This window comes from Desmodus rotundus, chromosome 2 (genome assembly GCF_022682495.2).
Source record: "Desmodus rotundus isolate HL8 chromosome 2, HLdesRot8A.1, whole genome shotgun sequence".
In the NCBI taxonomy this organism is placed as follows: Eukaryota; Metazoa; Chordata; class Mammalia; order Chiroptera; family Phyllostomidae; genus Desmodus; species Desmodus rotundus.
Genome location: NC_071388.1, coordinates 109,024,373 through 109,040,446, shown reverse-complemented (window position 1 = coordinate 109,040,446; position 16,074 = coordinate 109,024,373). Strand labels below are relative to the sequence as shown.

At 38.8% G+C, this 16,074-nt stretch overlaps 1 protein-coding gene across 5 annotated transcripts in view; it reads right to left on the bottom strand.

Moving 5' to 3' along the window:
- Nucleotides 1-1,316: 1,316 nt before the first annotated feature.
- Nucleotides 1,317-16,074, bottom strand: part of IWS1 (interacts with SUPT6H, CTD assembly factor 1) — a 55,708-nt gene continuing 40,950 nt past the window's right edge. For 2 of the 5 annotated variants that reach the window (XM_045203027.3, XM_053918549.1), the window contains exons 8-15: nucleotides 15,703-15,785; nucleotides 13,713-13,842; nucleotides 12,738-12,855; nucleotides 8,886-8,997; nucleotides 8,262-8,318; nucleotides 7,187-7,298; nucleotides 6,560-6,717; nucleotides 1,589-1,692 (exon numbers count right to left, since the gene is read on the bottom strand). In XM_045203027.3, coding sequence (XP_045058962.2) covers nucleotides 6,589-6,717; nucleotides 7,187-7,298; nucleotides 8,262-8,318; nucleotides 8,886-8,997; nucleotides 12,738-12,855; nucleotides 13,713-13,842; nucleotides 15,703-15,785 — 741 coding nt within the window. In that variant the 3' untranslated portion in view covers nucleotides 1,589-1,692; nucleotides 6,560-6,588. Of the gene's footprint in view, nucleotides 1,693-6,559; nucleotides 6,718-7,186; nucleotides 7,299-8,261; nucleotides 8,319-8,871; nucleotides 8,998-12,737; nucleotides 12,856-13,712; nucleotides 13,843-15,702; nucleotides 15,786-16,074 lie in introns of all 5 variants that reach the window. The other 3 variants (XM_045203026.2, XM_024569620.3, XR_006656752.3) reach the window with 2 other exon arrangements.

Here is a 16,074-nt window from a genome sequence, read left to right as displayed (position 1 = left end):
CAATATTTAAAACCTTTATTATATTTATAACGATCTCTGAAAAACCGTTCATGAAAGGAAGTCAACCAATGCAGCAAACTTCATTTTTGTCGTATTTTAAAAAATTGCCACAGCCACCACAACCTTCAGCGACCACCACCCTTATCAGTCAGCAGCAACAACACAAGGCAAAGACACTCCACCAGCACCAAGGCTCAGGGGATAGTTAGCATTTTTTAGCAATATTGGATTTTTCAATTAAGGTATGCAGTGTTTTTTAATACATAATGCACAGCCAACAGACCATAGCGTCACAGATTTTATATGCACTGGAAAACCAAAACACTCATATGGCTATGTTATTGCAATATTCACTTTATTGGGGTGGTCTAGCACTGAACCTGCAACCTCTCCTAGGTGTGCCTATAATTAAAATCAAATAATGAAAATTTCCCTAACAAGAAAGATACTAAGAAATAAAATCTTGTTGCAATATACCAAGTAGGATGTTACAGTTCAATTCTGACAATATCAACTCGGAGTTAGCATCAGACTTCACAGGTTTACAGGTTCAGTCCTCCACAAGATTGTCCCCATTCGAAATGCCAGCTCCAAGTGGCATCCACTTCTGGCTGACTGGTTACAAATCTAAGGGTTCCCACAATCCACTTAGGTACAAGAATTCACTAAAATGACACAGAAATCAGGAAAGCACTGTATTTATAGTTTTATTATACAGGATTCAAATTAGGAGGTCCAACTAAACGAAAACACACATAGGGTGAGGTCTGGAAAAAACACAGAGCTTCCACACCCTTTTGGTGGAATCAAGGCACTCCACCATCTCAGCAAATCGGTATGTTCACCAATCAAAAAATTCCACCAAGCTTTGCTATCCAGAATTCTTAATTGCGCCTCACTATTTAGGCACAACTGATTAAATCATTATCCACATGACTGAATGACTAGATTCAATCTTTAGCACCCCTCAGGACAAGGCCTGCCCAAAGTCCCAACCTTGTAAAACAGACCTCTAAAGTCTTTCTGGTGACCAGACCCCAACCTAAAGCTATATAGAAACACACCAGGGGTCACCTCATTAGAATCATAAAGACATTCCTTTTACCCAGGAAACCCAAGGGTTTTAGAAGCTCCTAGTCAGGAACCCAGGACATAGACCAAATTCCTTATGATACTACAACAGTAGGGTAAGGCTGAACTTTGAAAGGTCACAAACCACTCTAATATCTAAGGGTTTTTTTTTTTTTTCATTCACCAAGAACCAATTTTCACCCCCCTACTAAGAAGGAATCCCCTAAAATAATGAAGAGACAGTCTCCCAAAACCAGACTGTAATTTTATTGTGTAAGGTTTATAGAAGTGTGACTAGTATTTCTCTGTACAAAGTACACAACAATGGTTTTTAAATACAATGGAGAGAAACGCACATCCTATGACAATATTTGATACAAGCTGAACCATTTACAGATACACTAAAAAAATTTAAAATATCATCTTCTTTCTCCAAAGAGTCCATTGAGCATTTCTTAGAGCAAAGATGGAGATATATCCCAGGAAAGGTCACAAAGGCATTTTATTGCCCTCGATGCTGATTTTCACTGCATGTGCAGATCTGCTTTTTTTCCTGATATCTGTGAACTTTCTCATCTGTTTATCCAGTCGACTGATACCCTTCTTGGAGGTCCCCTGAAACTACAAATGGGTTAAAAATTTAAAAGCAATTATTGAAATACATCTAATTTTGCCTTTCATCTTCTTTTGTTTGAAAGTTAGTGGTTAGAAGAGCTCCTAGCTCTGAAATAACAAGAATATGCTTTGATGACCTTAGGAACAACACAGCATGCACACAGCAATGTTAGAAAACATAATGAACTCTCAGTGAAGAATAATTTTGTTGTTGTCTGTGGCTTATTGGTAAATTTTGCCTCAGTCCATGGAAATCTCCTACATGAGAGAAAGGAGGAAAAAGTGAAACTATGATTCCCCCAATTCCATCAGATTACATTTTGAGTACACACTTTTCCCTTCCTTTCAAAGACCAAATGTGGAATTGACCACCTAACATACACACTTTCAAACAGTGCTGGTATAAGGAATGATGATCTTCTAAAGCAGAGAAAGTCATCTGAGAAAAAGCCTTAAGTATGATGAATGAGATCAGAGGATAGCAAAGTAAACCTATGAAAAGCTAGAGCTCTGGTTTCCCACTTGGGTGAATCCCTGTCTGCCTCAGCAGGTTTTGTGACCCTGGGCAAATCATGCCCCCAAGTATGTACTCCTTTCAGGACTGCTGGGAGAAGTAAATGAGAAAATACTGTCATAAGCACAGAGGATGGCACATAGTGCTCAATGTAAATACCACAATGACTATTATTATTACCACTGTGCAATCAATTAGATTTAGGTTAAATAAGTGTATTTGACACAAAAAGAACATTAGGTCTCTCGATCCAAGGGGCTTCCTACTTCTTACATCTCTTCTTGCTTGCCCTTTATGTTTAAAAGATTGGTTGTTAGGTTATTTCCTTTACATTTTGAAAAGATTGTATGTTTTAAAAAGATGTGGTCTCTAAGAAATAGACACCTTTTAGAAATGCTGAAAAGGTCTGCTATTTATGTCAAAGATCAGGGTGAACTCTTCTTGCTGACTCTAGTGTTGCTAACAATTCCAATCTTTAACAATGTTGAACCCTGGCCAGTGGTTGCTCAGTTGGTTGCAGCGTCATCCCATAAACTCAAAGGTCATGGGTTCAACTCCCAGTCAGGACACATGCCTAGGTTGTGGGTTAAGTCCCTGGATGGGGTGCGTATAAGAGACAACCAGTAAGTTTCTCTCTCTCCCTTCCCCCCTCTCTAAAAAAATCAATAAGCATGTCTCTCAAGTGAGGATAAAAAATTAAAAAACAAATGTTGAAATGGTTAAAAAGGAGAAGGGTTTTCCTAATTCTTCTACATCCCCACCCCCCAACCCCGCCAGGGCTTACTAGTAAGTCACCTGTGAAGCTCAGTGCAAAGAATGCTAAAAGAAAGCAGGGCCTGGGCCATGCTCCAGGGGCTATGCTGTTATGGTGAAGCTCTTTTATGTTGGGACCCTCCCCACTCTATCCCACCTCTGGACTCAACTCCACACTTAGATATAAGCAAGAAACACTACAAGAGTTTAAATATTCTTAAACGAGAGTCATGTTGATCATCAATCCTAGATTTTCTAGGAATATCCCAGTTCTAAATATTATTTTATATCAATTTTAATACTTTTAATACTTGACACTAATACTAAGTTAGCATAAAAAATCATTATCAGAGGAGAAAGAGCTATGCTACCATCCCTCTTTTGAAAACCTCCTTGGAGGAAGAGGGGTGGAAAGATGGAGAGAGGGGACTTTTGAACATCTGACTTTGGGAGTCAGAGTTGAAATACCCCTGATTTCCTGAAGAATCCCAAATATCTCATTTCCTTTGAGACAATGTGCCCTGATTTAGTACTTGTAGACAGTCCACACTGAAAGCCTTACTTGCTCAGATCCCTGCCAACTACCGAACTTCCAGCAGGCTCAACACTTCAGCCTGCATTTCTCCTTGCTCACTCCCAGGACTTGATCTACAATCTGAGCCCTCCCATCCCAGCAACTGAAATACACACACCCAGGTCAGGTCATGCTGATCTTATCCTAGTTACAGCTTAAAGACTTGTGCTGCCAGATGCCTAGTCACTCCAAGCCTGAAAACACAGAACATAGTACTATATGCTAAATTCAATGACCTCTCTTCCAAATCATCAACCTTGTAACACTCCATTAGGACGGTCAAAGTGTAATGCAGTACTATCAGTGAACAATTTTATCACTGTTTTACCAGTGAAAAACCAAAAGTAGCCTAAAAGATTAGCAAGATGGGTTTGCTTAAAAAAATTATGGTACAACTGTATTCCAACATAATATTATATCACTGAAGAATGGTTACTAAAAAGAATTTTTACCATGCTAAGTAAAAGACAAACCCAATGAGGAATAAAACATGATCAGGATTTTGCTTAAGAGTTCAAAAAACCCAAAACCAGTAATAATATGTTTACATATGTATATAAAAAGGACCAAAAAGAAGTAACTTGAAATGTTAATGTCAAGATGTAGTGGATTAACAACTGACATTAATTTATGTGTGCTTTCTCTATTTGAAAGTTTATATAAAAACATGCGTTGCTTTTGTTATTTTAAAGCACTCCATGGCCCTGGCTGGTGTGACTCAGTGGATTGAGCACTGGCCTGCAAACCAAAGGGCTGCTGGTTCGATTCCCAGTCAGGGCACACGCCTGGGTTGTGGGCCAGGTCCCCAGTATGGGGTTCAGGAGAGGCACCCACACACTGATGTTTCTCTCCCTCTCTTTCTCCTTCCCTTCCCCTCTAAAAATAAATAAATTCTTAAAAAATAATAATAAAGCACTCCATGGAATAAATTAACATATAAACACTGAATGCAGTGGAGGTTACTGCATTATTTAGGAGAGAAAACCAGAAACTAGAGAGAAACGAAGAAACAAACTGATACACTATTACACAGCCATTATAAATAATAAGTCCATAAGGTGACTTAACAAGAAGTGATTAAAATTATATACAGAATTTTAATTAAAGTAGCAATAGAAAAAAATTCAAAAAGTACAACAAAGTGCTTTTGAACAGTGGGTGATTTTCCTCTTCACTAACTCAAATTTTTCTACAATTATAATAAGAAAAACTAAGTTTGAAGCATTACTGGAGATACATTTAACACATCAAAATTGTTAACAGTGGTGACTTAGAGGAAGAGCAGGACTTTGGGAATGAAGTTATTCTGGTGTTTTATGTTTACTTATATTACTTCAAAAATAAGAATGATATACAGGGATGGGCAAAAGTAGGTTTACAGTTGTGACTACATGAATCAGAGCTTATTGTAATATTATTTATTAATTATTGTATTATTTTCCATACAAAAAATTGTAAACTTACATTTTCCCACACTTGTATAAAAGAAAACTTTCATTTGAATGCCATTTATCCACTCCAATTTTCTTCTTGAACAATATGTTTTCTATTAATACTCACTAGTGCCAGTGCAATATGAAAGCCATGAGTGAATGAATATGCAAGAATCTTCCTCCCATCCAAGTACTAACCAGGCCTGACCCTGCATAGCTTCCAAGATCAGACAGATCAGGTACGTTCAGCGAGAAATCTTCCTGAGCAGGGAAACAGTGCCAGGTAGCTTAAAGATAATATACTGAAATGTAAAATGGGACCACCAGCCAAAACATGTTGTGTTTTTTTCAAAGAGCTCTATAAGCCAGACTCAGGCCTAGTTAAATACCAGCTCTTTACGATCCTGGGAGTGTTGAGGATAAAGGAAAGGAACTCTACTAGAAGTTCCCTCCTCATGTTGGTCATCTATCTGCTCTAGCAGAAGGTTAGGCCACTTGTTCCCACCACCCTATCACCCACAGGAAAGGCGGGACCAGAACCGCCTCTGGCGGGATCAACAATAGCAGACGGGCACATGCCCTCAGGACAAAAGGCAAGCTTCCAAAGTAGGCTGGCCATACAGATTGTTTATGACATTTCCTTCGTTACACTGTAATTCTTAACTCTCACAAATGTGTGTGCTAGGGAAAAGAAAATATGAAAGACAGGGATAGAAAGAGGGAAGAGACAGTGAAAAAAGTAAAGATAAAAATAAACAGGGGTGTTTGGTGGAAGAGAAGGGATATCAAGGGACAAGGTATGGATAAAAGAAAAAAAGGGAAGGAAGTACAGATGAAGAAGTCCAAGGCACTGAACTTGAACTCTTCTACCCTTTATCTGTTCTCAACAAATAAGAAAGTATGCTTTGTTTTGTTAGTAGCTTCAGAGCAAAATGAACTGAAAGGAAGGTGAGTATAATACAGGGAAGTAGCTAAAAAAGTGGGGTTAATGAAGAAGTCAAAAAAGGCAAGCAGCACTCTCCTTCTGTAGGATATACTGCAACAAAAGTGCACGACAAATTCAAGAACACAGGTCAGTGAGACTAGCTTTATAAAGGTTCCAATGTCTTTTTCATTTTCAACCACATACTGAATATGTATTAACCAAATTTATCTCCTAAATATTCAGTGTCAGGCTTCATTCAATGAAGTCCCCAAACGTGTGTTACTGAGCCACTGACAAGAGGAAAACAAGCCACCTCCCTCCCACTGAGGAGCAAGTAACCAATTTCTATGCCTGTAATATAGACCACTATGGTCCTAGGCCCTAACATAAGCATTTTTAATAAAAATGGGTACCAGTCAAGAAGAAGACCAAAATACTTATCAGGTAATTATCTGTTGGTCTCCAGGGTACCAATAAAGGAGAAGACAATTTCGTTATCAATTTCTAAAGACTCAGGAGGACCTAAATGTCACTAAGTGGCTGTTAGGGTCATTATTTCAGAAACTAAAAGAAGACCTCGCCTTGTCTGGTTAAGCAAGCATACCCACACTTGTCTTCCCTTTAACTCCTGAAAAATTCAAGCCCATGCCCAGAGCATGCCTCCTTGGGGATACCTCCTGGATATACTTGGATAGAGCCAGGACTACAGGGGCAGCCTGTTGCCTTCAATGCTGAACTTGACAGCATGGTGCACTCTGCTGAGTCGTTTCTGTTCAGCAAATCGCCTCTTATGCTTTTCCAATCGGTTTAGTCCCCTTTTAAGAATACCATGCTAGAAACGGTGGTGGGAATGGAGAATAAAAAAAGATTAATGGAAAGCAATGACAATCACTAAGTAGTATTTACAGGGATGACAGAGAAGTGTTTACCCTAAATATTTCATAACAGAATTACCTAAAACAGTTGAAGAGAAAGGGAGGGGACACTGCATAAGCAGGTGAGTTCTGATCCTCTCATTGTTTAAAAAAAAAAAAAAAATGACTATAGAAGAACACAAGTTCCAGGATTCAGTGGAAATAAAGGGATAAATAAGAAAAAAAACTTCTTGACTTGATAATGTTGCTTTAAGTCTGAAGTAAAGCTCATCAGCAATGAATGATCTGGCTTGATAAAAAAGCAGAAAATAGCTCCCTTGAAATCAGTTAAACTGCAAGAGCAGCTAGGGATTATTAAACAGGAGGTAGAAGACAAAATGGTAATGTACATTTGCAATCCACCTTGCTGTTCCCCTGCTTGCTTACCCTGGATGACTCCATTTCCACATTCCATTTAGGCCTGACCACATAGTCCTTGTTTGAAGGCATAGGCACCCTTGCACGGGCACAGAATCCAGGATCTCCAGGCCTGAGCGCCCTGAGAATGAGAAGAGCATGCTGCTTATGTAACCAATCACAGCTGGGCCCATCCTCCTCAGATACATACCTGCTGCAAACCTCATCTGCGCTCCCAAGCTTACCCAACACACCATCCCACAGTCTGTCTCAGCTGGCCTCATCATCACTCACATTGCTGCATGGATTCCTAAACTTCCCTCCCAGGACCAGCTTCCTCCTCTCCTTTTTTAGTGAACACCATCATCTCAGCTCTTTAGGTTGGTGTCTTCAAATCTTGCCAACTCCTACCCAACTAAGTCACCTACTCCTGGCAATTTTGCCCCTAAAAAGTCTTCTAAACCTTCTGTTTCCCCATTACTGGTTCAGTTTAACTGTATCACTGCCTTTAGTTAACCCTCTCCAACCCATCCTACACCACACCAACATCAGCATTCTGAATCAAATCTGATGACTCCACGCCCATGCTCAAACACTTTCTATGGAATCACAGAAAGTGACAATTCTTCATCTTGATTTAAAGCTGTTCAAAATTTGGTCCACGTCTGTATATCCAACATTATCTTCCACCATCTCAGGCACCACACTACTGCCCAACCACTCTAGTCCACTTGCCTTTCCTCAAACAGGCCTTCCACACACTTACCCCACCGTTGGCTTAAGCTCTCCTTTTGTCTGTAATGCCCCTAAAGACTTGGTGAGCGTATGGACTATTTTTAATTCAGTTTTGTACGCCCAGAGCTTAACACAGAAGTCTAGTACATAGCAAGTAGCTAAAATCTTTATTGAATAAACTATTTCTCAATCTTCCTTACATCCTCCAGAGCATCCAATACAATGCTCTGTGGATATTCAATAAATGTTAAGCTGAAAATCATCCTTCATCAGTGTGAACACACATCATTTCATTTGCTATTTTTCTTAAAGCAACAAAAAGAACATTCTCTACATAGGCTAAGAAAAAAAACTAATACAAAACCCTTACTTCTCCTCTCCTGTCAGCACCTTTTCCAGGTCTCTTCGGGGTGTCTGACCACCAGTGCTGGGAAAAAAGTAACCAATGAAATATTAAGAATGTTAGAATCTTGTAACTTTGAAAGAAAAAAAAGAGCAAAATGAAACATCAAACTCAGATCACAATTAAGTCCCTTCCCCAAAAAAATAATTCCTAGTTTTGCATACTAGGTTTAATTATGGGTGAATGGTAACTGCCGTATGAATAACTAATGACTTTGCCATCCTGGATACAACTGTATCCAGTTTATTGATACAAATTGAACCAGTATTTTTTTCTCTTAAGAATTTGGAAATGGAACTGAGAAAGACACAGTTTTTGTCTGCACATGGCTGGAACAAGAAAAGCAACCTCTAGGAACTGTGGCAGAGGCCATATTACATCAGATCAAACCAGAAAAGTCTGGGAGAAGGTGCAGACTTACACACTATTCCACATAAATTAAGAGGGTATTATGAACTACACAGATATATCAAGCTAAGAGGAAAGACAAAATCCTATCATCTCAGGTCTCCTAATGATCTTACTTGCAAAAATGCTGAGTTATAGCAACAGTAACATTCAATCCACTTACTCATACCTGTTCCCTCATACCTGCTCATTCTTCGTCGTTGAGGCATTTGTTCTAGGTCTCTCTGCTCCCTTTCTTCTCTTGTCATTCCTTTGTAGTTTGAGGTAAGACCAAATATAGGCCGAGACCATTCATCTGTAACAAGGAAAAATCAATTATTTAGTCCATAAAGTATTATTCCTCCTACTATTTCTTGAAATACCCACACCCTAGTGTTATATCATATCTAGGCATTCAGAATACTCTTTCCTTAAAGACAGCACTCTTTCAGGACCACACCTGCAACATCTAATAATGAAAGTAATATATGACACACTTTGACAGTCATCAACAAGCTGTGATGACATTTTCTATAGACAGCCTAAATTTATTCTACTGAAACAGAAAAATCTTGAAATTCTTCTACCTTTTTATTCTAAAGAAAAGCTCCCTTACTACTTGTCAAAATGGTCTAAATCTTTAAAAATTACATTTCAATAGTGCAGGTGTAGAGTCTGAAATTCATTAAATCTAAGAAAATTGCTAAGATGAACATGAAAAAAATACTACAGGCTCACCATTTAGTTAGAAAAGTCCACAGATACCAACAGTGTTTTTATTTTGAAACACAGTGTAGTTTATTGCTGTATTTAATACACTATCAAAACAATAAAGGACCTTTTACAGACAACACAGGTGTTGTCAAACTTATAAGGAAGCAGGCAGTCTCATCAAGGGGGTGGTCTAAATAGCTTTGGGTTTTTTTTAAATGTATTTATTGATTATGCTACTACAGTTGTCCCATTCCCCCCTTCACTCCACTCCATCCTGCCCACCCCCTCCCTCCCACATTCCCCCCCTATAGTTCATGTCCATTGGTCATGCATATAAGTTCTTTGGCTTCTAATTTCCTATACTATTCTTACCCTCCCCCTATTTTCTACCTACCACTTATGCTACTTATTCTCTGTACCTTTCCCCCCTCTCTACCCCATATCCCCTATTGATAACCCTCCATGTGATCTCCATTTCTGTGGTTCTGTTCCTGTTCTAGTTGTTGGCTTAGTTTGCTTTTGTTTTTGTTTTAGGTGTGGTTGTTAGTAACTGTGAGTTTGCTGTCATTTTTACTGTTCATATTTTTTATCTTCTTTTTCTTAGATGAGTCCCTTTAACATTTCATATAATAAGGGCTTGGTGAGGATGAACTCCTTTAACTTGACCTTATCTGAGAAGCACTTATCTTCCCTTCCATTCTAAATTATAGCTTTGCTGGATACAGTAATCTTGGATGTAGGTCCTTGCCTTTCATGACTTGGAATACCTCTTTCCAGCCCCTTCTTGCCTGTAAGGTCTCTTTTGAGAAATCAGCTGACAGTCTCATGGGAACTCCTTTGTAGGTAACTGTGTCCTTTTCTCTTGCTGCTTCTAAGATTCTCTCCTTCTCTTTCATCTTGGGGAATGTAATGATGATGTGCCTTGGTGTGTTCCTCCTTGGGTCCAGCTTCTTCAGGACTCGCTGAGCTTCCTGGAAGTCTATTTCCTTTGCCAGGTTAGGGAAGTTCTCCTTCATTATTTGTTCAAATAAGTTTTCAATTTTTTGTTCTTCCTCTTCTCCTTCTGGCACCCCTATAATTCGGATGTTGGAACGTTTCAAGATGTCCTGGAGGTTCTTAAGCCTCTCCTCATTTTACCGAATTCTTGTTTCTTCATTCTTTTCTGGTTGGATGTTCCTTTCTTCCTTCTGGTCCACACCATTGATTTGAGTCCCAGTTTCCTTCGCATCACTATTGGTTCCCTGTACATTTTCCTTTGTTTCTCTTAGCATAGCCTTCATTTTTTCATCTAGTTTGCGACCAAATTCAACCAATTCTGTGAGCATCCTAATTACCAGTGTTTTGAACTGTGCATCTGATAAGTTGGCTATCTGTTCGCTGCTTAGTTGAATTATTTCTGGGGCTTTGATCTGTTCTTTCATTGGGGCTTTTTTTTTTTTGTCTCGGTGCACCGGTTATGTAAAGGGGTGGAGCCTTAGGTGTTCCCCAGGGCGGGGAGCAATGGCACCTGCTCCACTCTCTGCTGGATTGTAATCACTCCCTTTCTGCTACCCACAATCAAACTGGGCCCCTCTAGTGCTGATTCCCAAGTAGGTGAGCTTGTGCACGCTCTAGGCCCCTGTGGGGCTCTCCAATGAACTCTCCTGTGAGGCTGGAAGTTTCTCCTGCTGCCTCCTCAACCCCCATGGGTGTTTTCAATCAGAGGTTTGAGGCTTTATTTCCTGTGCTGGAGCCCTGGGTTGTGCAGTCTGTTTCGCTCCCCCACCGTTCCTCCTGGTTTATCTATGCGCGAAAATGTGGGGCCGTGGGGTCTGCTAGCAGTCTCACTGCCTGCCCTGTTCATTCCACAATCGGCCAGTCTCTGGGTCCGGCTGCATTGCCGCAAGTCCGGTCCACCCCAGCTGCCCATCTCTGCCCCTCTTACCAGTCTAGATGAATGTTTCTTCTTTATCTCCTTGGTTGTCGGACTTCCATGCAGTTCAATTTTCTGTCAGTTCTGGTTGTTTTTTGTTTTTAAATTGTTGTTGTCCTTCTTTTCGTTGTGCGAGGAGGCAGTGTGTCTACCTACACCTCCGTCTTGGTTTTGGTGGTCTAAATATCTTTGTAAAGTGATCTCCCAACCTCACCCCTGGATTCAGAATCACTGTGATAATGAGTCATGAGTGTTACTTTTTCCACTGTAAAGGACTTAACCGGTGGGAATATTCTGCTTCTCTCAGTCTAGGGCTAGAAGAGTGTCGAGAACTGCATAAAAGCATCTAAACTTTATTATTTAATAGGCAGTAAATTATAGATTATTAACAAGATCAAGGATAATATGCTTCTATGGTTTATTAAAAAACCTAAATTTCCCTAAAAGCTTTTACTACTTTAACACTCAATAGAAAAATAATTACTATTTTCAGATACAGAAATAGTTGCTTTTCAATCTAGCTTGGAAGTTTAAAAATTTCTTTCCACTGTGGAGCACAAGAAAAGTAAAGGAGAATGATGAAAATACTTGTTTTTCATTTTTTTAAAAAATATTTTATTTATATTTAGAGAGGGGAAGGGAGTGAGAAAGAGAGGGAGAGAAAGATCAATGTGCAGCTGTCTCTCACACACACCAAACTGGGGACCTGGACCACAACCCAGGTATGTGTCCTAGACTGGGAATCAAACTGGCGACCCTTTGGTGTGCAGGCTGGCACTCAATCCACCAAGCCACACCAGCCAGGGCTTGTTTTTCATTCATAAAACTAAAAGATTTCATAAACAACATGGCAGTTGATTAGATGGATTTTAGTTAGACTCCTTTGGTTTCACTAAATAAGAACATAAAAAGGGTTGGAAGACCATTATAAAAGTAATAACAATAGCAGCAGGGCTAACATTTCCTGAGGACTTACCATGTGCTAGGCATTGTGCTATATACATATATTCTCTCACTTAATCTTTACAAAAACCCTAAGTGAACATATAATTCTCCGTTTTACAGAGAAGAAAACCAAGGTTTAGAGCTTAAACCATGAACCTAAAGAAACGCAGTAAGGTGGTGAATCTAGGATTTGAACCCAGGTATGACTAATGCGAGGGCCTGCATTCTAATGCCTCTCTCACTATATGCTCTTGATCCATGATTAGAAAATGCATCATTTTAGTTGCCGTATTTAATAATGGATTACATACTTAAATATACTCACAAGCATTTTAAGTCTAAGGGGAAAAAGCTGGTACCATAAGAAGTTACCAAAATTTTATTTCTATTCCACTTCATTGATTCATTTAAAATGAATGGTGGTAAAAATACAGTCAGTCACCTTTTATATATATAGAATTACAACAAAAGCAAAATGTACATACTGATTAGTTTCCCTGCCATGTCCTTGTTGGACCGTGACTCCTTGGGATGTTTATAGAGATACATTACTGCTCGTCCAATCCCACTGTGCTTCAGGGTCTCCTGGCTCACACTAGGTAGCTGAGAACATAAACACATGCACACACATTAATTACTCAGAAACTGGGAATCCTGCCAATCTACTCTAGAGAATTTTCTGAGACCTGGTTCATTCACAATAAAGTAACAAAAAAAATCCTGAAAATGGTTTCAGGATGGATAGACACTGAACACAAGGATATTTTGTGTTCATATCAACAGTTTAGAGTTCAGTATTACTGCTGAATCCAAGTAAAACTTAACAATGTGAGAAAGTGTGAACTAAGTATACTCAGAGGTCAGCAGTTTAATACAAGAGTCAGTATAGGCCCAGAATCAAAAAGACCTATGCCCAAACTCAAGCACAGCCATTTGCCAGTAATGTGATCTTGGACAAGTCACTTAACTTCTGAATCTTAATTTCCTTATCTGTAAAATGGAGACATCACACCTACCTTGCAGGTTTGCTGTGAGGAGTAAGAATACCTAGCACATAGGAGGTTCCTCAAGAATTCCTTTGTAAGTTAAGTAGCTTGCTCAAGGCGTCACAGCCATGTAAAGTCAGCCCAGCTCGATTCCAATGCAAGTTTATCTGACTCTGAAGTTGATCTTTTTACTTCAAGTTTCTCCCCAAAACATGCCCATTACTATACTACTCTACATATAAACCATAGACTCCAGGATCTTTTTCCTTCAGTAATATAGTTATATGAAGTTTATCAGGCCTTCCTTTTATGATCATTTTACTTTAGTATGTTCCTAAAAAACATACTGAATAAAACTCTTCTTCTGGCAAGTGATGGCAGAGAAAATGTATAAATAAATGGTAAAATAGAAAGGTTGTAATAATACAAAACACATTAGATAATTAATGAAGAGTAAACAGATTTGGCTCTAACCTCTTGCAGAATCTTCAATAGCTCCTCTCGAATCTTTAGTGCTGGCAAACTCCTATCTGGTAGAGGTGAGAGCCATTCTTTGATGGCAGACATCACACCACTGTCAATGAATGTTTCTTTAAGGTCCTGCCTACAATAATAATTTTTAAAAAAGTGAGGTCAGTGTATGTCGATTCTATTCTACTGTAGCTTCCCCTGGATTTTCTCATATATTAGGTGATGTTTCCAAAAAGTCCTCCCACAATGTTACTCATGCATTCATTATTTACTGAGCATCTTACTCAGTTTGCAAAAGCGGTATTAAATTTAGTTCCTATTTTCAAAAATAGGCAAAGGTGATTTGTTAAAACCAAACCCAAATTACACAAAATAGGTTAATGCTGATATAAATGGTACAAACAGTAAGACTAATGAGCTCCAATTATTACAACTATCTATAAAACTAATGTTTAATCTATCAGAACAGTGATTCTGAAATTGTTTCAGGTGGAAGAAAACTCAGAATTTGCAAGACACCAGGAAGAATTCCTTCTGTATAACAGAAAAAAATACCGACGAAATACTATTTAAATTCCATTTTATGTACTAGGATCAACTGTTAATAGAAAACATGACAATACTACACACACACACACACACACACATATGAGATCTGTGCAGAAAGTATCCAGCCATGTAATATGAAACAGAGACATTTATTGAAGACACAAGATACAAGAAACATTGTACATAGGACAACACCTCAGTCCCCTTCAAAGTAGGCACACCTTGGGTCCTCACAGTTTTCCCAATCACCATCAGCTGCCCCACTGTATTTTCCTGAATCTTATCAATGATCTGAATGAAATTTCTTCCCTTTCAATGGTGACTTTAGTTTTGGGAAAAGGCAAAAGTCACAGGGTGCCAAATCTGGGCTGTAGGGGGACTGAGTCACCTGGGTGACTTGATGTTTTGCCAAAAAACTCTGCACCAGATGTGATGCATGAGCAGGCGTGTTGTGATGAAGCTGCCAATTACCAGATGCCCATAGCTGTGGCCTTCTGAATCATCTGAACAGTTTCCGTGGAGGAATATTCAAGCTTAAGGCAAAACCTGATGCAGGTTCCTTGCTCTACTCGCTCAGTCATTCTGAATGTGACAGCCACACAGCACACATGCTCACTCAACGGTGTCTACTGCCCCCACTGATTATTACAGTGAAGTAGTCACTGTTCATGCATGTGCATTCCAGTCCACTCTCCTTGGCTGCCAGATTACACTGATGTCATGTAAACCTTTCTTGATATATTAACAATGGTTGAATGTTTTCCAGACAGATCTCGTGTGTGTGTGTGTATGTGTGCACGCCTACATGAAATCTGCCACAATCATTTTGTCTGTTAGGACAGACAGAAGTAGCAAGTTTGTAGTAGAAAGTCCTAGGCCATGCTGTTGGTGCATTTGTGTGCTACTGCATTTCTCTATAGTCACCAAAAGTGGGCTGTGGCTAGGTGACAGAGAAATCGAAACTGTTCAGGCATATAAGCAAAACAATGAAAGACCTTGATAACGATGATCTATCAAGAAAGGGTCCTTATTCCAGAAGGACCAATGACAAAGTTCATTATATAATAGGCCACCTAAGGCTTGTAAAGTATGTGCTCCAGTCTCTCAGGATCTGCTCTGTTCTATCTCACGCTAGGAAAAGAGATATAATTTTCCCAGACTGAAAACAGTCTATAAGGAACAAAATTAGTGGTTTCCAACTTTTTTTTCATTAATATCAGTTTGCTATGTGTTCTGTCTGCACCAGACATCAAGGTTCAAAAGAAATTGTGAGAGAAAAAAAAAGAAATTTTGAGAAAGTAACATAATTTAGAAGGCGCTATTCATGATTACTTTTCCATTAATTGATAGAGGGCAATCATTCTTTAATATCTCTAGAACACCAGTATATAGTTTGACTATAATTATTAAAAGGAAAACATTTTTTCAATAAAAAAACACTTACTTCTTAAGGTGCATGACCACGGTAGGTAATAATGTTAATTTTTTCAATGCTGGCTTTTTTTGATTGTTCAACTGCCTGTCTTCCTATCCAGGAAGAAAAATATTTTTTAAAAAAGAAAGGAAAAAGCCAATGTTAATAATGAATTACAACTATTATAATTCTATACTGTAAAATAAAGCGGCAACTTCTTTGAAAAACTGTATTTTTTCCTACAACAAAGGAAAATTAATAAATGGACTTTTTGTAGATCCCCAAATTCTGTATCTGTGTCAATCAAACCCATAAAACTATTATAATAGTTTTAGCAATTATAAATTGAGAGAAACAACTTTAATTTAAAATACTGGCATAATTTTAAGTTTTCAGAGTTCA